Source organism: Penicillium waksmanii (genome assembly GCF_028829765.1).
Source record: "Penicillium waksmanii strain IBT 27052 chromosome Unknown utg000008l:1.0-5622682.0:1.0-5626561.0, whole genome shotgun sequence".
NCBI classification, from domain to species: domain Eukaryota; kingdom Fungi; phylum Ascomycota; class Eurotiomycetes; order Eurotiales; family Aspergillaceae; genus Penicillium; species Penicillium waksmanii.
Window position 1 is genome coordinate 280,112 of NW_026643254.1, and position 22,327 is coordinate 302,438.

General features: G+C 48.4%; 10 protein-coding genes across 10 annotated transcripts; 7 read left to right on the forward strand and 3 right to left on the reverse strand.

Moving 5' to 3' along the window:
* Positions 1-562: 562 nt before the first annotated feature.
* Positions 563-1,956, forward strand: N7481_008517 (uncharacterized protein; the record flags this gene model as incomplete). The annotated part of the gene is made up of 4 exons (XM_057267736.1): positions 563-979; positions 1,041-1,460; positions 1,512-1,607; positions 1,696-1,956. The coding sequence occupies 4 exons, from the start codon at positions 563-565 to the stop codon at positions 1,954-1,956; spliced, it is 1,194 nt and encodes a 397-aa protein (XP_057118413.1).
* A 582-nt stretch (positions 1,957-2,538) lies between these two features.
* Positions 2,539-3,559, forward strand: N7481_008518 (uncharacterized protein; the record flags this gene model as incomplete). The annotated part of the gene is made up of 2 exons (XM_057267737.1): positions 2,539-2,717; positions 2,767-3,559. 2 exons carry the CDS (start codon positions 2,539-2,541, stop codon positions 3,557-3,559), a joined length of 972 nt encoding a protein of 323 aa, XP_057118414.1.
* On the forward strand, positions 3,560-5,194 carry N7481_008519 (transcription factor domain-containing protein; the record flags this gene model as incomplete). The annotated part of the gene is made up of 4 exons (XM_057267738.1): positions 3,560-3,734; positions 3,827-3,898; positions 4,086-4,213; positions 4,276-5,194. The coding sequence occupies exons 1-4, from the start codon at positions 3,639-3,641 to the stop codon at positions 5,192-5,194; spliced, it is 1,215 nt and encodes a 404-aa protein (XP_057118415.1). The 5' UTR covers positions 3,560-3,638.
* Positions 5,195-5,569: 375 nt separating this feature from the next.
* On the reverse strand, positions 5,570-6,510 carry N7481_008520 (fumarylacetoacetate hydrolase family protein; the record flags this gene model as incomplete). Its single annotated transcript, XM_057267739.1, has 3 exons — positions 5,570-6,151; positions 6,212-6,289; positions 6,349-6,510. 3 exons carry the CDS (start codon positions 6,508-6,510, stop codon positions 5,570-5,572), a joined length of 822 nt encoding a protein of 273 aa, XP_057118416.1.
* Positions 6,511-6,774: 264 nt separating this feature from the next.
* Positions 6,775-7,954, forward strand: N7481_008521 (2,4,5-trihydroxytoluene oxygenase; the record flags this gene model as incomplete). The annotated part of the gene is made up of 3 exons (XM_057267740.1): positions 6,775-7,118; positions 7,181-7,418; positions 7,472-7,954. The coding sequence occupies 3 exons, from the start codon at positions 6,775-6,777 to the stop codon at positions 7,952-7,954; spliced, it is 1,065 nt and encodes a 354-aa protein (XP_057118417.1).
* A 447-nt stretch (positions 7,955-8,401) lies between these two features.
* N7481_008522 (monooxygenase) lies at positions 8,402-10,594 on the forward strand (the record flags this gene model as incomplete). The annotated part of the gene is made up of 6 exons (XM_057267741.1): positions 8,402-8,621; positions 8,681-8,760; positions 8,821-9,107; positions 9,179-9,496; positions 9,532-9,700; positions 9,746-10,594. The coding sequence occupies 6 exons, from the start codon at positions 8,402-8,404 to the stop codon at positions 10,592-10,594; spliced, it is 1,923 nt and encodes a 640-aa protein (XP_057118418.1).
* A 194-nt stretch (positions 10,595-10,788) lies between these two features.
* N7481_008523 (Zn(II)2Cys6 transcription factor) lies at positions 10,789-12,763 on the reverse strand (the record flags this gene model as incomplete). Its single annotated transcript, XM_057267742.1, has 2 exons — positions 10,789-11,979; positions 12,161-12,763. The coding sequence occupies 2 exons, from the start codon at positions 12,761-12,763 to the stop codon at positions 10,789-10,791; spliced, it is 1,794 nt and encodes a 597-aa protein (XP_057118419.1).
* A 1,761-nt stretch (positions 12,764-14,524) lies between these two features.
* On the forward strand, positions 14,525-15,508 carry N7481_008524 (uncharacterized protein; the record flags this gene model as incomplete). Its single annotated transcript, XM_057267743.1, has 1 exon — positions 14,525-15,508. The coding sequence occupies one exon, from the start codon at positions 14,525-14,527 to the stop codon at positions 15,506-15,508; it is 984 nt and encodes a 327-aa protein (XP_057118420.1).
* Positions 15,509-16,055: 547 nt separating this feature from the next.
* N7481_008525 (uncharacterized protein) lies at positions 16,056-16,418 on the reverse strand (the record flags this gene model as incomplete). The annotated part of the gene is made up of 1 exon (XM_057267744.1): positions 16,056-16,418. The coding sequence occupies one exon, from the start codon at positions 16,416-16,418 to the stop codon at positions 16,056-16,058; it is 363 nt and encodes a 120-aa protein (XP_057118421.1).
* A 3,697-nt stretch (positions 16,419-20,115) lies between these two features.
* N7481_008526 (uncharacterized protein) lies at positions 20,116-21,536 on the forward strand (the record flags this gene model as incomplete). Its single annotated transcript, XM_057267745.1, has 2 exons — positions 20,116-20,571; positions 20,628-21,536. 2 exons carry the CDS (start codon positions 20,116-20,118, stop codon positions 21,534-21,536), a joined length of 1,365 nt encoding a protein of 454 aa, XP_057118422.1.
* Between the last annotated feature and the right edge of the window lie 791 nt (positions 21,537-22,327).

A 22,327-nucleotide genomic window follows, 5' to 3' on the forward strand; every position in this document is an offset into this window, starting at 1 on the left:
TGCCCTTACCGAATGGCATCAATTCAACCCTGTGCAAGCGGTGTACGGGTGGTTCTTATTCCCAGTTCCGTGCGGCACCTCTGGTGGTCCACCAATCATTACTTCAAAGCCATAGATAAGCGTGATTGCGGTCAATCTGACCCAGATATAATCGAAGTACTGGGCTTTGGTAAACGACTCGTTGAGTCTTCCATTAAGCGACTTACTTATGGAAGATACTTTCCGACCTGAGCCTCCAACGTCAATTCAAAATATCGACGATAGATGGTACTGCTCATGGGCGTCCCGCAGCATGTGGATGGCGTACAAATATTCTTGTGGGATCTAAGTCCGGAAAACTGCAACCCACCAATCGTTGCTTCATGGCTCAGGCCGAGGCCAATACCTGGCAGTCAAGGAATGCTGCCATTGTTTGATTCAAATGAGCTCCATGAAGTATATATATTAGGTAGCGCCCTGGCTTTCCCGGTTGCATAAACAGCCTAGACATTGTTGGCGATTACTCGAATTCCCTACATACTTCGGAACAAATCACTTGTCTTCTTGGCTATAAACTCCAACTATGACTTCGTGGATCTATACTGAGGATGACTCTGGGTTTTCTCTAGACGTCTTGCCGTATGGCATCTTCAGTACCGAGAACCTCGATGCTCGAATTGGGGTAGCGATAGGACGTTACATACTTGATCTGAAGGCGCTGGCTCAGGATGGATTATTTACAACAATTAACTTTGACTCCTCGGCCCTGATGGGAAGTACATTGAATATCTACGCGGCTCTGAGAAAGCAGGTCCACAAGCAAGTCAGGGGCGTCCTTCAGGAGCTGTTGGCCCATGACACCAGCCGTGGCACTGAGTTGCGTGACAATCGAAGTAGGCGAGATAGAGTCCTTGTCAAAATGTCTGACGCGAGGCTCCATCTGCCCATGAGAATTGGGGATTATACGGACTTCTTCGTTGGACCATACCATGCACAAAACGTATCCTGTCCCTCATAAGAGATGCTACCTCCAGTGGTTAGGCTAATCTGTTGGTCAATAGTGCTACGATATTCTTCAGCCGGGGTCAACCCTCCACCAAAACTATATGAACCAGCCAATTGGTTATCACGGCCGCGCGTCCTCAATTGTCATTTCTGGAACTGAAGTCCGACGCCCTAAGGGACAGTTTCTGCTCGATAATAGCCCAACCTTTGGCACTTGTCGGAAACTCGATTTCGAGGTGGAATTTGCGGCTTTGGTAGGCCAAGGATCCGAACATGGCTCCTCAATATCTGTTGAGGAGGCTGAAGATCACATATTCGGATTTGTCCTTATGAATGACTGGTCAGCAAGGGATATACAAAATTGGGAATCATCTCCGTTGGGGCCATTTAACGGCAAAAATTTCGCGACTACTATATCTCCTTGGGTTGTCCCGCTGGAGGCCCTTGAGCCCTTTCGAGAGCCTCCTGTCCCATCAGTAAGTCAGACTGCCGTTCTCGAAACGTGGCCTTTCTGACTCTCTATTCAGATACCGCTGCTCCCATACCTTCATCAGGAAAGGGAAGATTCAGTCTACAGCATCCCAATCACCGTCTCACTCAACGGCAAGACGCTCTACAGTACCGTTCGTTGTAGGCTATACGCTAATAGACGATCTAGATCATAAAATTTTGGAATGCAATTCCAGGTATGTGGTATTCTCTTTTGCGCAGATGCTAGCCCACCATACCGCTGGCGGATGTTCTTTGCGCACAGGGGATCTGATCGCCACCGGTACACTTAGTGGACCGTCTCGCAAGGAGCTCGGATGCCTCCTCGAAGTCACAAAGAATGGCTCCGAGCCCTACGAGTTGCTCACGTCAGGACCAGAAGCAGCAAAAATCGTTCGAAGATACTTGGAAGATGGCGATATTATCGAACTCAAAGCATCTGGTTTCGGGATTTGCTCCGGGCGTGTTGTATCAGCCGAGTAACGCGTTCAATGCATCCTTAGTCAAACACCAGCACTTCGGCTGGGTCTTCGAGCCTGAAACAATGTTGGTCGCGAATATATTTACTGAATTTCAATTGAGAAAGGACGCGAGGAGCTACCAATCGCTCATCTTGGTCCGTTTTCCTTTACATACTACTAGCGAGTTGAGCTCGGATTCTCAGCTTGCCGCCATCTTTTATGCAATCCCGTAAGCCGTGGTGTCCCCACTTTATAGAGTTCGCTGTCTGTGCTTTTTATTGCTCGAATCTCGTTCTTGGCGGCGCCCTTGCGTAATAAGTCCCGCCTGAAAATGTATGAAATGTGGCAACTATTCGCCTGACTACTCTTCCCGTCATTGGGCCCCCATACTTTCGATGATCCAAGCCTCGAGCGCGCAAACGCTAGACCGACAAGCCCATCCTGGCGAGTGATTTATCGCCAAGATTACCCCGGATCGGAGACAACAAAAGCAGTGTGGAGGTGTGGGGGTTGTGTTCGGCATTATTGTAGTCGCGCCTCCGTTGGCCAGGGCAGCAATTTGTAGGAGCTGCGATCCTCCTCAATCCAGTCTTGTCCAACAATCATGGCTTCCACTTTGCCCCGAGAACGGCGTCGCCAGCGCAAGACCTCCCAGAAGGAGCGAGTCTGTCCGGTGTGCTCGCAAGCCTTCAAAAAGGCAGAACATCTAGCCCGCCACTTTAGATCCCACACGAAAGAGCGGCCGTTCATGTGCCCGGTCTGTGACAAGCTCTATGTCAGACGGTTTGTGTATCCTATGCAAGACACATTAGCGCATCCCTGACTTGACTAGGGACACTCTCTTACGGCATACGCGGTCGCAACACCTCGAGAGCGAGTTGCATGAACAGCCACACAATGAAGTGACAAGCGACCTAGCTCCAGATCCGGTCGCTCTGAAGCAACCGATCGGGGCGTCAACCGACTTGACTAGCACATGTCCGCCGATTCTGAGCGATCTACCCGACCTCGAATACCCATCACTCACCCACGATGCTAACTCGGCCACCATCTCCTTGTCAACACATTCCCTCGATTACGCCTCTTCCACCGCGCAAAATATTTGCGACTATGAAGATGAACTGGGAGCTGGATTCGTTGCGGCTGAGGTGACCGGCATCAGAGAATGGCCAATCTTCTGGAGTGACCAGTGGGATGAAGTCTGGACGTCGTTGTTGACTGCAGATGATTTCGATCTGGATGCGGTAAACCAGACCTTGTTGGCGTCAACGGACCAGAGGCCACAGGATCTTGCACTGCAACCTGCATTCGTTTCTTCCGCTCCCGAATCGCTCTCCGAACCTACAACGAGTCTCACAACGGTACAAAGAAGATGGCACACCTTTTCTGAGACAAAGGTCCCGTCACAACGGGCCTCACCTGAGCCCCTGGGTTCCGGTGCTGCTGGTCAGATACGCACCCATGCCGATGATCATTATCGTCAAAACTTGATGGAAAGCCTACAGCCTCGCGTGCAAGCTGGAATCTTGCCTTCTACCAACTTTCTGGTATGGCACAACTGGTCAATCTTCTCTGCCTACCCCGCTAAGAAAACCGCAGGACTTTTGTCTTCGAGCTTACTTTAGTCATTTCCAAGCCATATTCCCTCTGATCCACGCCCCGTCTTTTCATCCTTCAAGGAAGAATGCAGTCCTACTTCTTTCCATGTGTTCGATTGGGAGCTTATTCCTTAGCTATCCAAAGGCATTGGGACATGGAATAAGCATGTTCGAAAGGTTGCAAAAGGCTATATTGGCGTCGGTAATAATCTTCCATCGCTCAATTATCATCTTACAAGGTTATCATGAAACAAAATCATCCGCTGACGGACCTAGTGGGATACATATATACAGTCGCCGAATCCCGCCCACCTACATGCTATACAAGCTTCTGTGATCGGGCAGACCTTCGGTCTTTTGATGGGGGTAAGAAACAAACTCAGTCCGCACATTCCCAGTTCCATAAACGTCATAAACGACTCGGAGCTAATTGCTTACCAGCGCCCAAGGGACTTGGTCGGGATAGAATTCTTCCATGGAACTATGGTAGCCGTAAGCGACCACGATACCACTTACTTTCGAAAAAGGACCTGTCGAAGCTAATCTTTCATAGTGGGCGCGAAAAGTAAGGTTATTTGTTTTTGATGAGGACCCGCCAGGCAATATCGAAAATCTACAGGATGATAGCGACGCACTCAGATTAATGTGGAAGAGCTGGGCTCGGCTGGAGGAAAAGAAACGGTATATTCTCAGCGCAATTCGGCATTGTATGACCACCAAGGCTAACAAAATCTGGTTCATAGTATTGTCCTCGCACTTCACATTCACGACACCGAACTTGCAAAACTCCATCACCACGAGCCAATTCTTAGACATGCACCGGAAAATCTACCACATTTGTCTGCTCCTGAGTTATTTGCGGCACCGTGCCCAAAGTCCTGGAAGGCTCTATTTCTCACTACGAAACAACCCGTCCAAGGGACACATCTACCAGTAGGGCGGTCGAGCCTCCTCAGAGAATTTCCACAGAATGATTTCCTATCCTACGCCATGCTTGAGTCCATTGGTGCACTTGCCTATGAAGAAAGAAGCAGTGGCCACTCAGGCCGCGCCGTAGGGCAGCAGTGCGAGGAGTTTTTGATAGAGTGGTACTGGAAGTATGCGCAAGTTTCCAATGCAAGCAAGCATCCGGACCATTTCTGCCTCATGATCCTATGGCACTCGATATTCATGCATCTGGACACGGGATTTGATCAGCTTGAATGCGCCTGTGGAAGAGAAGGGGAAGCCGCCACACAAAGGAATCGACCGTATGCGTCCAACTGGGCAAACTCCCGGGCTGCAACACGTACCCTGCTCCATGCGACTTTCATCCAGCAGCATTTCCAGCTCCTACCGATTGGTGCTGAGACTGCAATCCATGTTCCAATGGCGCTGTATAACTGCGGACTTGCATGGGTTTGTTTTACGCGGTTCGGCTCTGGCATTGGTGACTCATTCTTTGATCTTGCGACACTCTCCGAATTCCCTGAGATCAAGCTCTTTGGTCCTAGGCAGTTAAAATCCTTCCTCGATATCAGGAGTAATATCCAGGGGCAGAAATCTGAATTCGGTACATTGTTTAAGATTATGGATCTCTTGGGGAGAATCGGCCATTGGAAAGTCGCCGGGAGCTTTGCAACAACCTTGAGGGCCCTTGTAGATACACAAGACCTTTTTTGACCAGCCCTATCTCTTCTTTCCCAGTGTATTTAGAAGTGAATAGGTGTCACCATTGGCCCCGTGAAGCTCAAAGATAAACTGAAACAAATTCTCAACTGGCCAAGTGTGCTTCGTAAGCTCCAGTAGTTACTAGGATATATTAATTATATACTCGCCATGGGTTGCTTGTGCAATTGAAACTTCCCCCACCCCTTCCATTTCAAAGTGATCTGAGCAGAAAATCAGGCCACACTGCTTGTCCTAACAGTTCATTCAGGGTGCTCTGGGAAAAGTGAATACCAACACAAGCATCAAGCTCGTTTTATGTCTGTGAGTATATAGGAGGAATGTTAATTCCTGAATCAAGGACGCTTTCCATTGAGATACAAGCTAATTCTAGACGAACTTCATTTCGTTCCGAACCGTTGACAACCCCTCCAACTCCACCTCGACGATATCACCATCCTTCAAGAACTCTTTCCGGAAGTATCCCACCCCAGATGGCGTACCAGTCATAATAACAGTTCCCTTCCGTAGCGTTGTTCCACGGGATAAGTGAGCAATAATCTGCCGCACCCCAAATATCATATCTCCCGTGCTAGTCTCCTGCTTGGTCACACCGTTAACGCGTGTGCGCAGCTGTAGTGCCTGTGGATCTGAAATTTGCTCTGCCGAGACAATTGTGTGGCCGATGGGACCAAACTTGTCAAACGACTTGGCGTAGCAAAATTGTCCGCCGGAGGCTTCTGGAAGCTGGAAATTGCGAGCGGAAACATCATTTCCGATCGTGAAGCCGAGAACATAGTCTAGGGCATTCTCCTCGGTAATATTCAAAGCATTCTTCCCAATAATCACAGTCAACTCGCCCTCGTAGTCAAGAAGCTCCTGTGCATCAGGGTGAATTGGAATCTGCTCAAATGGCCCTGCTAGGGCATCGGCAGGCTTAGTGAAGACGGGAGGATACGTCGGTACAACAAGCTGATAGTATCTTTCATTAGTCGGCACGTTTTCACTGTTTTTATATATGAGAGGGCTCACCTTTGCTTCCTCGGCGTGGGCTCTGTAGTTCAGGCCGATGCATATGATCAGAGGTGTTTTCTCGATGGGTGCCAGGAGCTTAGAAGATGACGATTAGTACAATATGCACGACGAGGGTATCCATTGAAATAACGCACAGAATCGACCGTGTGGTACTCTTCTGTCTGGATTAATTCATCCTCGAACAGAGTTCCTTCCAATCGGCGAACGACATATTTTCCGTCTCTGGCCTCCACCAAGTCACCGTAGTGGACTTGGCCGTTGCTGGAAAAGCGCACCAAATTTTTGAATGAAGACATGCTTTTATTACAGGTAACTTGGATCGGGAGACTGGAAATAAGGCATGCAGATGATCGGATTTTGGGAGTATTTAAGAGGAAGTGTGTATGCCGCAATCGTCGCGTCGGAGCGGGTTCCTACCGGGGGTGACCATTTAGGCCCCACCGGGAATCCGGGGACAGCCTCCGTGCGGGGCATAAGTCCAAATAATATAGATATTTTCACGCTCACTCTTGAATACAAGTCCAAGTCATCCAGATTCTTGAATAATCTTTCACGTCAAAATGGTCGAATCAACCCCCACCCTCAATTGCGGCAGGATGCTCGCCGATACGGTGGCTATGGGCCCCGATCAGGAGTCTCAGGCCGCCTGGCTCAAAAAGCGCAATGTCAATATTGACAAACGTATCAAATTGACAAGGCTATCGCACATGCGCTATCAGCATCCTGACCTCGAGACAATCCATCAGTTCCTGCTTGACTTCGGACTACAGGTGGCCTTGCGAACGGACACTGAGGTATGGTATAAAGGATACGGGCCAGATCAGTACGTGTACTATGCAAAGAAGGGTCCGAAGAAGTTCCTTGGTGGAGCCTTCTGTGCGGCCAGCTGGGATGAACTTGAAAAGTAAGATCCTCATCATTCTGTTTGTCCCTGAGAGCCCAAAACTAAAGTCGATACTCTAAAAGAACCTCCAAGCTTCCTGAAGCTGGGCCGATCGAGCGGCTGCAAGATGCACCAGGCGGTGGTTTCATTGTCACAGTGTCAGATCCAGAAGGATATCCATTGAATGTTGTTTGGGGACAAGAGCAGGTTCAACCCGACTCGACCTTCTCCACTGACAAGATCGTCCTCAACTTCCCAAAGGAGAAGCCTCGCATTCGAGAGTTCAACCGATTCGAAATTGGGCCAGCCGCTGTCTACAAGGTAAGAATTTCAAACCCTACACCCAAAAGATTATTCACTTATTACTGTTCAAGTTGGGCCATTTTGGACTGTGCACCCAGAAATTTGAGGAGCAGCTCGAGTTCTACACCTCCTCTTTCAACATTGTCCCCACAGACTTTGTATACATAGAACAAGACGGCCATCGAATTCCAGCCACGGTATTCATGCATCTTGATCTGGGAAAGGAGCCCATGGATCACCACTCTTTTTTTCTATCTGCCAACCCCAAGGGAGCTCATGTGCACCATAGCTCGTATGAAGTCCATGACTTCGACGCCCAGCAGCTAGGACACCAGTGGCTTACCGGAAAAGGATATCGCCCAGCATGGGGTATTGGCCGTCATGTTCTTGGATCTCAGATCTTTGATTACTGGTGGGATATCTCAGGGAATATGGTTGAACATTACGCAGACGGTGATCTAGTTAACGCAGAGACCCCAATCGGATATATGCCTGCAGGCGAGGACTCATTGTCTGTGTGGGGCCCCAAGGTTCCTGGTGAGTTCTTAGAATAATTTTCAAGGTAGCCAAGGTAGCTAGAAGGATTTTGCGTACAATTTCCCAAGAATGATAAATATCTTTCAAATACTCGTGCGAGCAGGCGTGACCTATCTCCCCTCTTTACCGACCACCCCGCAAGCAACTTGCCCGAATAAATCCACAGCATGCGGTACTTAGAAGTAATAATCTGCAGCTTGAACTAGCGTTTATTGCATTCTGGGACTATTCACCGAGAACCAACCCCTTCCCCACCATCCCTCGATGCGGATACTGTGTTTCCGGTGGGAACTACGCCATTGTCCCGCATACGGTACGGTAAATCGACTTACTTTGCAGCCACGGATCACACCTTGAACGTATCGGCTGATACTTCGTAGATCTCGTTATAACGTGCCTAGCCTCTCCTGCAGAACTAGGAAATAACATAACGTTTCCTATAATATACTATGCGAATTATCGAGATGGATGACTATGAGCAGACTGATGTCCTGATCTGCGGCTGTGGCCCAACAGGGGCAATTCTGTCTGGATATCTTGGAAAAATGAGCATCCACAACATTGTCTTGGAAAAGGAACCGGATATTACAACAGACCCAAGAGGCATTGCCCTTGATGACGACGGCATTCGGGCGCTACAAGGGCTAGGGCTGTATGAGCATGTCTTCGCCGATATTGGATCAAGTTAGTATGCGTGTGCCCGTCCTGGGAAGTTCACCAGTACTAAACTTGCTTCTACCTAGCTATTCCGCGTGTCCGGTTTGTGAGCGGTATTCACCAAGATCTTCATAAGACCCCGTTTCTTTCGTTCGACACCTCCTCGGTGAGTGTCTTGATTATTTAACTCAATCTCCCAAGCAAACATCTGACATTTGTATTCCAGTCGGAGGGAAACACAGGGCATATAGGCGCGATGCGCCAGAAGCAGCCCGCCCTGGAAAAGCACCTGCGCTCTGTGATTGAAGGCTCAAAATTTTCCATGCTGAGGTCCAGCTGTGCCTTGACCTCAATAGACGAAGACAATAATTGGGTGTATACTAGCTACCGGGATCCTGCGGGTGCTGAAAAGAAGCTCCGGGCCAAATTCCTGGTTGCCGCAGATGGAAAGACGGGGTACACGCGGAAACACTACCTGGAGCCAAAGGGTATCCAGCTCGAATGGGCTGAACGGTGAGACAAAAGCCTCCTCCCACTTTCCCTCGACTTACGGAAGCTGCTTTGCTTACATTTTTGAACCCAAGAACCAAGTATGACGAGACCTGGGTTGCGCTCAACTGGAAAATCCAGCTTCCGACACCGGAAAGTCACCCGGAATTCCCATTGTGGGAACTGGGCTACTCCCCAGAAACCGTGTACGATCTATTTTTTCCCGATGACTTTCGATTTCTTTGCAATTCGCGTCGCCCCGCCGTCTGTGGCCGGTTCGGACTGCCTGAAGATCGACTTTGGCGCTTTGAGTTTGTAGTTGGCTCAGAGGAAGATGGAGTGGAAATGGCAAAGCGCGATAAAATCAAAGAGGTGGTGGGCCCTTATATTACACACCCAGGAAGCCGATACGGGTGAGTTTTCTCTTCATCATTCTTGAGGCTGAAAGACGCTCTGACGTTCTCAATAAATCAGCTTGCCGGGTGTTGTTGAGTTTCCGGAAGACTGCATCCAAGTTCTTCGCTCAAGGCCCTTTCGATTCTCGGCCAGAAGCTGTAACAAATGGGCCCTCGGTCGAACCATTTTGTGTGGAGATGCAGCGCACGTTTTCCCGCCATGTATGTCTACCCCAGCGAGCTTCAGTCCATTTCACGACTAATCAGACCGTCTTCATCGCTATTGCAGTCGGCGGACAAGGAATCGCTTCGGGATTCAGAGACGCAATTGGGCTCGCGTGGCGTCTATCAATTCTATGCTCTTCAAATCAACGCCTCGACCACTCAGCCATACTCACCGGATGGTACCAGGAACGGAAGCAACAGCTCGACAAGTCTTTGGCAGCAACCGTACGCAATGGAGATATGGTAAATACGAAGAACGTCCTCCAGGGGTTAATTCGTGACTGGGCTTTGTGGTCTATGCAGTGCATTCCTTCATGGAAACACTGGCTCGAACTAGGGCCAAGGGCCGAAGGGCCGGTCCAGTACGCCCATGAGCCCGGCCTACCATTTCTCCCTGGTATGAGCGGTGGAGGCTGCTTTGCCCAGACGTACTGTGTTGCTGTTTCGGACAAGGAGAGCCGAGCTTTTTTCACGGACGATGCCATTTTCGCCTCTAGCAAGATATGCCCATTTCAGGTTGTGATTCTGTTGCCGCATCTAGAGGCCCTAATGCCGACTCTTGGTGAGCTCGAAGGAATTGAACAAGTGGCGCCTCAGCTCTTGCGCTTTAGTGAAGCTACGATCTTCGTCCCTCGGAAATCGGTGCCTCCAGGTGCCGAAGCACCCAATAGCAGGCTATACCGCTCGGCCACCGCAGAGGAGTTCGGCAAATCTAGTTTATGCAACGGCCGCCCTTTCCCGCGAGGGTACAATGAGGACCTCATGTGGCAGAGTATGTCAGGGAAGCGGTATGTTATCCTACGGCCAGACAGATTTGTTTTTGCGGCGTGTAAGACGGTGGCCGACTTGGGCGTGGCCGCACGCCGGCTGGAGGCGATGTTTTCCGTATAGTAGTTTTGATTAGGATCATGGTCGTTCTTCGCCTGCTTGTTCAGTTCCATAAATCATTTGGAATGATCCGGAATATATAAGCAGCACTACGCCACTTATACTGGTTCCTTGAAAACGCGATCTCTGATTCATTCAAGGTGTCCTTGCATAGACCTAATTATAAAACATTTAAGCAGTGGTGGTTTCTGATTTGCCTACTGTCCAGCATTGACAACGTCCGTATAAGACAAATTCTCGGGTTCCCCTGGAAGAGTTGGAAGTTCAAGGGTGATATCATCAAACGATGTGCAAGCGTCCATCAGAATTTGTCTCTGCAGATTAATCGAATAAAACGAAGCTTGTTGTTCTCTGCCTCGTTCTAACGCTTGGAAGGGAAGAATGGCGGCGCTTCCAAAAACAGATGCTTCATAGAGTATTTGCGGGAATCCGGCGACTGCATATGTGGTGCTGACTTCGCCCAGGGAATGGAGGCACTGTTGTAGTCTTCGATAACCTTGCGGACGCAAGATGGGATTGGACGAGGTCATCTCCAGGATGTGGACTGCAATAGCAGGCATGACAACGTTGACTGCAGTTATTGGGAGGTATTGAATTAAATGATTGCCCGAAAGCTGTGACATCATCTCTGTCACCGCGCGTGCTTCTTCGCTCACTTCTGGAGTTATGGTTTCCACGAAAGGGAGTTCAAACCGTTCGAATAAAAATATATTTATCTGAGCTGATGAATATAACATACGAACCAGCGATTTTAATGTCTTTACTATGACATTTGTTTCTGGCTCAAAGAGACCGTCATATCGCAATTGTCTGTCTCTAAACCATCTGTACAGCTCACCACTGCAGTCCCGCATGTTGTCAGAACACCTTTGAAGGCTGCAACTGTTCTCAAGGATGCTGAGTTTCGGGGTGATGAATCTGTATTTCAGAAAACGTCCAATATGGACAGAGAGTGTGCTGAGATCTAGAAACGCGACGGCAAGTTCTTTTTGCGAACTAGCATTGGACAGGTGGGCCGAGTCTTCCATGAAGCGCAATAAGGGCTTCGAAGCAATGTTTCTATCGAAGTCGTCTAGAGCAAGCGGGGGTACGTTGAAGGACTCGTCTTCGATCCGCGCAGGTCTCCGCATCCAGAGCGCTGTCAAGCGATCGCGTATATACACAGCCCACCACACCCTCCTGCGTAATCCCCGCTGGGCAGGGGACATGTTTAAGGTGTCCGGATTCTGATCATTGTGTAGTCCGAGTCTTTGCGCCCCTGTAACGCTGAGTCCGGCCCAGTCCCAGCAGCCGGTTGGCTCATCCGGTGTCCCATGCCACAACGTTAACAGAAGGAGACCTTGAACAACGACCAGAATGTCGTCTTCCACATCTAAGTCGTACAGTAACTATTAACCAGTCAGCATTACTGCCAGTTTGTCACTCGTAGCAGGGAAGCCCCACTTTTGTTCTGTAGAAAAGTGTTTTCCGTGCAGATTCCCTGCCCTTGTATCCAGCTATTGTGAGGAATATCTCGGGAACGAAAGAGACTGATGCAAATAAGATAGCTTGCATCAGGAAAACGCTTACTCGGGATTCTGCCCGGTCTTCGCAGATGCTGGAGAGAAGCTCCTCAAGGTTGAGAATTGGCATGTATGGATGAACGTGATCGACATAGGCCCTAATGAATACGCGAAGGTCGTTCCGTTCGGGCACATTCATCGCTTCCTTGATCTGTAGGAATCGGATATCTTCATCATTCAACCGACGCGGAAGAGGCTTCAGGAACCTTAATCGATCAGGGAACTGGCGCGATACACCGGCGGGAGGAGGGCGTTCGGTTGCACCCTTATATGCAGCAAATCGATCCGGTGGAATGGGCGGTGGCTTCGCTGCTTTTGATGGCCTTGGAGGTCGATTTCTAGGAGATTTCGCACCCTCAGATTCAAACATACTAGCAGAATGTTTTGGAACAAGAAGCCAGACCAACCTAGCTGTCTGCTTTCTCCCCTCGGTGAGGGTGCATTGCATGTGATCCGACCGACAATTGGTACATGGCATTCCCTGCCTCAAGGCGTCACATCGGACCTTTCGGTCGCGGCATTTAATGCACGCTTGGGATGCTCGCGTTGCTGGTGTTTTTGCGATTTTGAACTCGAAATTTCTAGACTGCTCCTGTTCCTTGTAGGCCATGTTGTTGAGCACTGATAGCAAAAGACGCAATGAGTGGGTTCTTCGGGCCTTGCAAGCAGCAAACTATCCACCGGCAGCAGTTCAAGCGGATCATAAAGGGGATATCTCACAGATGTGTCTGGCATGCCTGATGGGGGTATTTCAAACTCGAGTCAACCAGATAGTTCCCATGTGGGACTTATTTGCGGCCCGCGGGAACCCGGTGCCCCGTGTTTTGTAGCCTCCAGAGTTCAGAATAAATATTGTATTGTGCCCGTCCCAATATTTCCGTGTGATTATTGTATAAAATCAATGTACTGTCCTGCAGTACAAGACCGTTTACCTTGCCGATTTATTACAAAGCCAATCCAATGTACCCCTATAGGCTCAACTAAGCATAACTGTTGTCGGCGTGAAGCTTGAAAATCATTAAGTTTGGTTACTGTAAAGAAACTCTGCATGAAAATCTGAACGAATATGATATCATGCCAGTGTTGCCCGCGTCGTGAAATATCGACCAAAATCAGCCACAATTGTTATCGCACTGATACTGAAATTACCTTTCTACGCAGCGTCACTTTATTGTTTGTTAGAAAATGCTGAATCTCATTGCCGCTCGGCATGGCGCAAAGTACATCCTAAAAACTCAATTTCGCCTGGTTTATGTCCGAGTGTGTAATCGAATACATTTTTTGCCCATTCTTTTCATTCAATTTCCCCACATTAGTGCTATGTATTGAAAGAACGCACAAGGGAAAGCCCTTCTGTTGCCCCAGACAAAAGAAGAAATAGACTTAAACATTCAAGGTCGTCAATCTTCATTCCCTAAGCCCCGACAATGCGTATATTCCTTGTTTTCAAATAGATAAGATCATATTTGGGTACTAGCTCCCAAAACGGGGTAGAAGTTTTGCCAATAGTCACCACCAAAGCTCTGATGATATGTCAAATGCAAGGTGTGGGGCTTGTGGGACCATGCGATTACGCTCCTCCTCTACAGAGTTTCCTAGGCAGGCATAGGGTAGTTTATCATAGGGCCCATCGCAATTGATGGGAAGATGATTTTAATGTGGGAACAATAATCAAGGCGTTATGAACGCACTATTCTATCGGACTAGCTCAGCCACTAAAGCAGGAATGTACTGAGACATTTCAAGATTAATAGCTGTTCCTCCGTGAAGAAACTGTATGGGCATATATTAACGGCCCTCATGGGCTCTAGGATCATTGCAATGTATCCAGCCGATCGGGGAACGGAATGCCGAGGCTCCGCGATTGCGGTTCCTATCTGACTGTGAGGAGAGCTCAGGTTTGTCAAACGTGCGGGGTCTGATGAATCCACGTGCATAACGAACAGCTTCATCATCGAGCATTGTTTGGCAAGTGTTGCATTCTGCGTATGGCTGCAAAAGAGTTGGCGGGGTAGCTCCACAAATCCGTCGAACTAATAGGGCGGGCCCACATGCCAACAAGGCTCTGGGACAGGCCTTCTGCACCCAGAACTCGCAAGTCACCCCTTCAGGTCTACTTATTTACTAAGAGCTCACGCCTTGCCTTTATGAATTTCCGATGGGTCAACGAAAGCACCTCGGGTATTTCAACACTAAAGCGTTAGTGCAGACTAAAGCGGATGAAAGGCTGTTCTTGTCTTCCATGCGATCTTCGCCTTTCACTCCCAAGGCTTAGTTGTGGGGCCTACGCCGACTGAAATATAGTTATATCATGTGGAAGCCCCCGAAGACTTAGCATGCAAACATCAGCTACAGAATTGGAAGTTTCAGCATGTTTTTCAAATCATTTTCATCTTATCTCTTGGTGTTGTCTCTGCCATATCCTTTAATTTGGGCACTTGACCCGGTGCAATCTGTTTCGGAGATCGGTTTAGGTATTTGGGTCGAAAATTTGGCAGTTCGATACACTGGTCAAATACTTGCGGCCAGTCTCGAACCTTCGCTTTACCAGATCGATCCAGCTGGTGGCCCTCCCACTGTCCTGATGAATTTCCCTCCCCCGATCACAGGGATCGCTGGTATAACGGAGACCCTTCCTGATGTGTTTTACCTCGCGGTTGGAAACATCTCGAACCGGACTATTTCGGCTAGTCCAGGAACAATGTCTGTTTGGGAAGTTGATTTGAACCAATGGCATCCAGATTTGGATCCGAAGTATTTTGCAAGGAAGGTTGTCGATTTTCCAGAAGCGACTATGCTCGATGGAATGACGACGCTGAATGCTATCGAGGGTCTGATCTTGATAACAGATCCCGTGGGAGGAGCAATCTGGAGCTTGAATGTGGAGACTGGTGCAAAACAGAACATTCAGCTTCCCTTCATGAAATCTCTTGACGGCCATATTCCTGCATTAGGGGTGAACGGGATCAAATACGCAGACGGGGCTTTATACTGCACTAGCACGGACCAACAACTATTTGTTCGTCTGCCAATTGATGCATTAGGAGTGCCCACAGGCAGTCCTATTACAATAGCAAGTGGATTTGGCCAGCCGGATGATTTCGCCTTGGACGAGGCTAATAATGCTTATGTGGCTGTCAATGCAAACAGCCTTGTTCTTATTCAGCCCAACGGAGACTTTAGGACTCTGGCGGGAGGGGACAGCTCGACTGCACTTGCTGGCATCACTGGAGCTAAATTCGGACGTAATAAGCATGATCAGAAAATTTTATATGTATCAAAAACGGGCGGGTCTTCGAGCTATTTTACAGGAAATTTTCTAGTCCCAGGGGGAATTTCGAAGGTTCTGATTTGACGAAAGTCCGACACAGTCCAATTATTCATTCTTCTTCGGGATAGGGATTATTTTACATCGTGCTCCTCGCAGGGAGTTGCAGTCTAAAGAAATCACTCTTTTATCACTCCCAAGGCAAACTTCCATTTTGTGTTTGCCTGGTCAGTTGCTGTACATGTCTTTTTTTTTCTCCCTTTCTCGCTAGTGAGGTGATATGCTTACTCATGCAGATTCGTGCACAGAGCCCAGTTGGCCATTGAGCAAACAAAATGATGTGCTCGGTACGACCAATTGCGTGCCTAGGGATCCGAAAGGAATATGATTATTTATGAGTATTCATGAATATTGGCGAATATGAATAATATGAATTGAATAATAGGAATATGAATATGTTGAGTATCACGGTGGTCAAAGCATGTAGTGGGGATCATCAAGAGACAGATAAATAGATGAGAAGCCCCACCTCCACCAAGATAGTCAACTTAACCAATACAAAATACCTATCTCAACAATATTATTCAATTCATTTTATTCATATTCGCAAATATTAAGGAATATTCAGGAATAATCATATTCCTTTCGGATCCCTAATTGCAATAGCATCACCGTCATTCTCAAGAGTATCACGGTCATTGACAAACCTTCTGTGTTCTTTCGCATAGGCACAATTCCACTCGCCAGAGGGGTCTTGATGCCGTCGATCATGAATCAGCTGATTAACATGGGCACGCCGCTCATCTGACAGAGCCTGATACTGGCTTGCCGCGGAAATCTCGAAAGCTCGATCGTAGATCATACTATAGAGTTCAGGTTGGGTAAAATCCATTTGAGTGCGCTCTACCCGAGCCCATGTCGCACTCTGCTGTGGGAGAGGATCGGCTCTGAAAAACAGATACCCGTCGTAGACATTGCGAAGTTGGGGCTGACTCATGGCTGTGGTGGGTGAATGCAGAGTAAATTGTAAATCGCAAGGTATGTGAGGGTTAATAGGAGATTTCTCAAAGGATAGAAAAAGCTTTCCTCTGTCAATCTTTACTTATACTTTTCTAACCCCAAAGGATGTGGCGTTTCCAGGGTGCCACCGGATGAAATGACGCTAGCTCTAATATCAGCCAATGATTGGAAGGGATGGAATGATGAGGCTGAGCTGCTGAGACAAGCCAGATAGGCACCAGAGATGATTGAGGGATGCAGCCCATTACCCAGGCGAGGGCCATGGAGCCACTAGTATCAATGCAATGGTAAAGGACGCCGAAATGAGCAGAAGCCTAGTATAGCTAAAGAGAAGGTACTTTGATGAACCATCTGTATACAGGTTTGGTGGTTGGGAACGTAGTACGTACGGATCAAATTCTATTCATCCAAGCCTCTTCACCAAAGAAGCAGTCTTTTCAACTTCTCTAACCTGACAAGATTAGTACCATTGAAATCTTCGAGGCGGAGAGTTGCTCTATCTAGCCACTCATTGAGTTCTTCTCCGGCAGCAGAGACCAGTATCGGTATCTCAGCTTCCGGAAGTCGGGTGCAGCGTTAAGAGCTCGGGCTAAATGGTTGCAAACAATTTCGGGAAATGTCCATGAACCTAGAACAGAATGTAATGTGATGGCTCCACCAGGCTTGCAGGAAATCGTTCAAGGCTCCGCTCTCAGAGAAATCAGCGCTGACCCTTGAACTCCTTCGGACAAGTACCGGAGCTCAAGATTCGAAGCAAATTAGACGGACACCGATCTGTCCGCAGAAGGAATCGGCGAAAGTAGTCGAATTCGTGCCCCAAGTGGCAAATCACTCGAGCCAAAAGTAGTCTACATACAGTGCCGATAGGAATACGCTCGCTCAGTGGCAAAGGAATGTTCTGTGATCAACCAGAAGAGTAAAAGCACCTCCACCTGGGCGATACAAATGGGCCGATCAATCCTGTATTGAGGTGAGCTGGGTTTACGTGCTTAACATTCAGTCCAGCGGCATTGCCATTTCAAGACTATGGATCAGCATCAGGGGGCACCGGGATCCCAGGAATACCTCCACCTGTTCACGGACACTTGGAAGATTATGAACAGCTCTCGAGTTGGAGATCACATCTCACAAGGTTTCCAAACACCGCGGCCCGTAGTATCCATGTTCCGGCCTTGTGATAGACTCTTGCTATGGTCAATGATCACACCCCCCCCTCCAGACTAGTGGTACACCCGGCCCAATTCTCTTGCACCGGGTCTTTAGCATGATACCTATGTTCTAGGATATTACCTGACGGAAAATTTGGGTAGTATGCATTGTATTGCACAAGGATAGTCTGGCGTGGAGTGGTGTGGAGGAGAGGCTCTGTGCTAGACTAGGCGGGCGTTCCACTCCGTTCCCGATCAATCTTTCTTCCACAAGCATCCCATTACGTCGACTTGCCGCTCCCCTTCCATTCTTCCTGGCCTCCAAAGATCGCTCACTCATAATTCCAAGACGTTATTGGGCCATCAGAGCCGGAATTCCCAGGAGAGCCCACCCAGACTGACCACTGAGCAAAATCGCGGACGTCCAACATATTCTGCAAAACCATCCATCAGAAACAGCTAGCGCGTTTGACACAGCTGTGAATATATCAAAGGTATGCCTTGAAAAACCTTTCGATGTGATCCGGTCTATCTAACTGATAGTGCATCTTGCTCGTAGTCTATTTGATGCTCATCGAGCGACACCGAACCTCTTAACGCTTACACCTTAAGACGAAAGAGGGGAGGAGCCTTATTATCTGCCGGATGCCAGGCCGCGTGGGTGTGTCAATAAAGGTCCATGGATTCCGTTGGTGCGTATTCAAACGTGCTGTGAGATATTGCACCACTACTTCAAGTCACACTTCCGGCTTCACTTCCCAACAATGATAATTCTCGTGGCCGGGAGGCGGAAATTGATGGAGGATCCAAAAGCTAATGAAACCACATCCGAGTATTTCTCACATAAACACACAGGACATTGATAATTGGTGTCGAGGTGATTCTTCAATTCTCCACGCATATCTGAGCAATAGAAGTGTTATCTGACAGCATGTGGTCTCGAAAGACGCGCCCAAACCATTGGCTCCTAAAGAAAACAATTAATGCTGGTATCTAGCCTTATTTATTCTCTATCAACTACCATCCTCCGAAAGCCCCGATCCCATGACCCCAGGACCCGATCTCATATCAACACCATCGTGAGGAATGGCCAGAGAAATACCATCAAAGGTTTATATGTGTTCTGAGCTAGCTATTTGTGGAGATCAATACTGCAATGGCATTACTTGGCTATGAGTGGGCTTCGGATATATATACTTGCGGAGTGAACTCGCAAGACCACCGTGAACCCCATCGACGACAGATACGCGGTGGCTCGAGATGGCCTAACGGATTCATTGAAGACGCTCCCGAATTTGGTACAGAAAGTTGAGCTCATAGGAAGAGAGTCTATCGAGGTGTCCCTGGAAATATTGCAATGCGAGCTCCGCAGCCTGGTGTGCCTCGTCTTTTGTGGGAATATTGAGCCGCATGGAGAGTTGCTTTTTCATGCCGATGACAGCATCACTGCAACCTGCAACGCTGTTCAACTGACCAGATCGTGCTGCCACTCGGTTGGCATGATGTGGGGTCTTTCTGAGTATGTTGGTGGGCTGGATATCATTGCTGGATAGAGCGTTATCGCTTTGGCATAGAGACTGTGACACCGGCCTAACATGGTACATCAGCAAGGGAAGGAAGGATGAAATGACAGAAGAAATACATGCCACCTTCTCGAGCCGCTAGACGGTACCACGTTCATGTTCATCAATGACGTCTCTGATTTCGGATAAGGAACGGTTTCCTCAAATACTGGGCGTGCAGGTGTTAATCAAGTTAAAAACGTTCTTCGAATGTTTCTCCCCAAGTCATAGGAAAATCGGTGATGAATGTAGCGGTTATTACTTCGATACATTGATATGTTGATCTTTTTAACGATTTTGTGCGGGAGTACTGCTAGCTCAGGAGAATAGTTGTAATTCAGCCGTCACACCTAGAAAAGGGGTCACCAATTTCCCGCCTCTCCCGGTCCCAGACTTTTCATTGCGGCTTTAAAGTAGATTTGATTCAAAGAATTACGATGTATTGAAAGCCATCCGTAATCACCTGGTATCTTTACATTCCCAGAAACCGCATTGTGGGGCCCGATGATCCTTGCGCAATTTGAATGCAGGCGAATAAACCCATCAAACCAATCCCGGCTAACCTACAGATCTAGACCTCCGACGATGAGCGTCATCCTCATACCGACAGAAGTAACTACAGTATTCCTGGGGCTGCACTGGAGGATCAGGGGCTCAGACGACTGGTGATTGGCACACCACTCCGGTCGCACAGGGCCAGCGATCATGCAAATGATGGACAGCGTCTGCAGATTGGTATATCTATGACCCCGTCGCCTGGCACTGGCTACTGGCTCATGATGGATTCCCAATTTCCTTTGATCAAGATGGACGGCATATCGCAGGCTAGCGATGGCAGCCAGAAAGGTTTATTCCATCCCTATCACCAGACAATTTTTTATGCCTTACTAACTGAGATGGCACTACAGCCATCCACAAAGCACCTTCATCCTTTAGCACCGCGTCTACAGAGCACGAGGTCCCCATGAATGATCCAAGCGATGCCACCGACCGAGAGATAGAAAATCTTCAGACCAAAAAGAGAGATTGGCGCAAGAACGAATTCCAACAACTGCTCAATCATGAGTCTGACAAACATCGATTGCACTGGTTTGGTCTCGCTACTAGTGGTAGCTCTACGTCCGGAGTACAGAGCACTTCTCCCAGCGCGGAAACTCCCATTCCACGTGAAAAGCTTTGGGAAACAGGCTTGGATGAAATCTTGAACAAAGGCCCTTCAAAGGTTGCTAGTGACCTCTCCCAAAGAAGCCTCGAGAAATTGAAGCAGATCCCTTACGGCAACTTCGTTCGGAAAGCTTTGGATCTACCCTCTGACCAGATCAAGACATCTCTCTGGACATATGAAGTTCTTGATGCCAAGCTTTATTTTGATTTGATCAAGTCCCCGCAGCATCTGAACCAATTGCATGATCTCAAACAGGTAACTCACATTTATAGTCTGCGCCGCCTATCAATGAATTTTCTAACCATGAATAGAGCCTGGCAAAGCTTAAAAGCGACCCTCTAATCTATGCCACCATTGAGTACACTTGGCAAGAGGCCAGCCGAGCAGTACTCCAATGCCCGGCATATGAGGGCCTGAACGGAACCGGACTAGGCGGATTAGCCTTCAGGTTAGAAGCAACTCTTGACAAATTTATAACCCGACCCCTCCAGGAGGTTCTTGAGAGAGCAGACTCGGCGGAAAGGTTATTGCAGGACTTGCAGGTTTTGGGCATCCGTTTGCACGATTCTTTGAGGCCACTTGAGGCAGACTGGAGCACGCCGCTCAACAACAGAAACGATTTTCTGGAGCAATTGCGATGGAACGACGTTCCAGCTGTTGCGAGCCTCATATCACGCAAAGACATGGCTCTCTTCAGAGATTATGTGCCGATCGCCTTCACCAAAGATGGAGCCCAAGCGCGTTCCATCTTGAGCTCCCGGTGGAATCAGCTGATGGTGGAGGTGAAAGAGTGCATGGCTGCTGGGATTGGGCTGGAATCTAAAATTGATGGTCTTGCTCAGGTATGCTGGAACCGTCCCAACTTCAATATCAATTCTGACAGACCTTTTCAGGCCCTCCACACTACTTGCAATTACTATTCCTTGACAGCTGTAGTGCAAGGTATACAAGCGAGCGGCTTACAAACAGAATGCTCGCGCAAGTACGGCAAGCTTATCGACCCCACTGGTGGCTATCAAGCTTATCGCAGCGGCATGGGCGGGAGCCATGCGTTGCATTTTCTTTTACCTGCATTGTCCGCATTTGCGCGGAAAGATTTGACTTACGCAGAGGTGGTTACAAGGGACCTTTCACTTTACATCGAAACTCATCGCTGTCCAGAGGATTCGCCCGTTAGATTTAGTTTCTTGGCTATTTTTACTGCCTGCTTCAGATGCTAGAATAGCGCAATCACACATCCATGCATTCGCAGGCATAACTGCGTTTTTTCACTGACACACAAATAACGACCCATCTCGATTAAGCAATAGCCTGCTCCCCGGCAGCGGTAATTTCCGGCGCAACAAACCTAAGTTGCGTATGATTAGTGTTGAGCTTGCATCTTTCTTCCTTGTGGTAATACCTTTTCTTTGTTTTGAACACATAGTCAGTCTTCAAATACCGTCTATTGGTCCAGCGTCCCGGTTTACCGCTTCCAGGGGGCAACTCTTCGATCTGGGGGAGCCCTATTGCTTTAAAGTAGGTAGAAAGGAAGTCTGCCGGGGTCTTTGATGATAGGCCCATGTGTGTTTGATCGCTTTTTTCCCAACAATGGATATCGAAATCGGCCATCTTATTGAAATATGTACCCCAAATCCTGGTCAACACATTCGGGACACACGTGCGCCATTCCGGAGGACAGAGCAATTCGCAGATATATCTGAATCTTAGATTGTAAAAGGTCTTTTGTCTGGGAGGCAGCCTTCTCAACGACAACGTCTCTTGTAAAAGCAGCGAATCGTTCGCGTGGCAGCTTGAGTTCTGGCTCCTTGTCTGTTGGTTTCCACCCGATGATTTTCCCATAGCTACGCCGGAATTTAGATTCCTCTCCCTCCGAAAGACCTTTGTGAGTCTCGGTGTCCTTCAGTGACTTGAGGTGATTTTTCAAGTCACTCATTCGGGAGTATGACTTGAAACATGCTGGGCAAACGTAGCTTTTGTCCGCCTTTTTCAACATGCCTTTCAATATGAA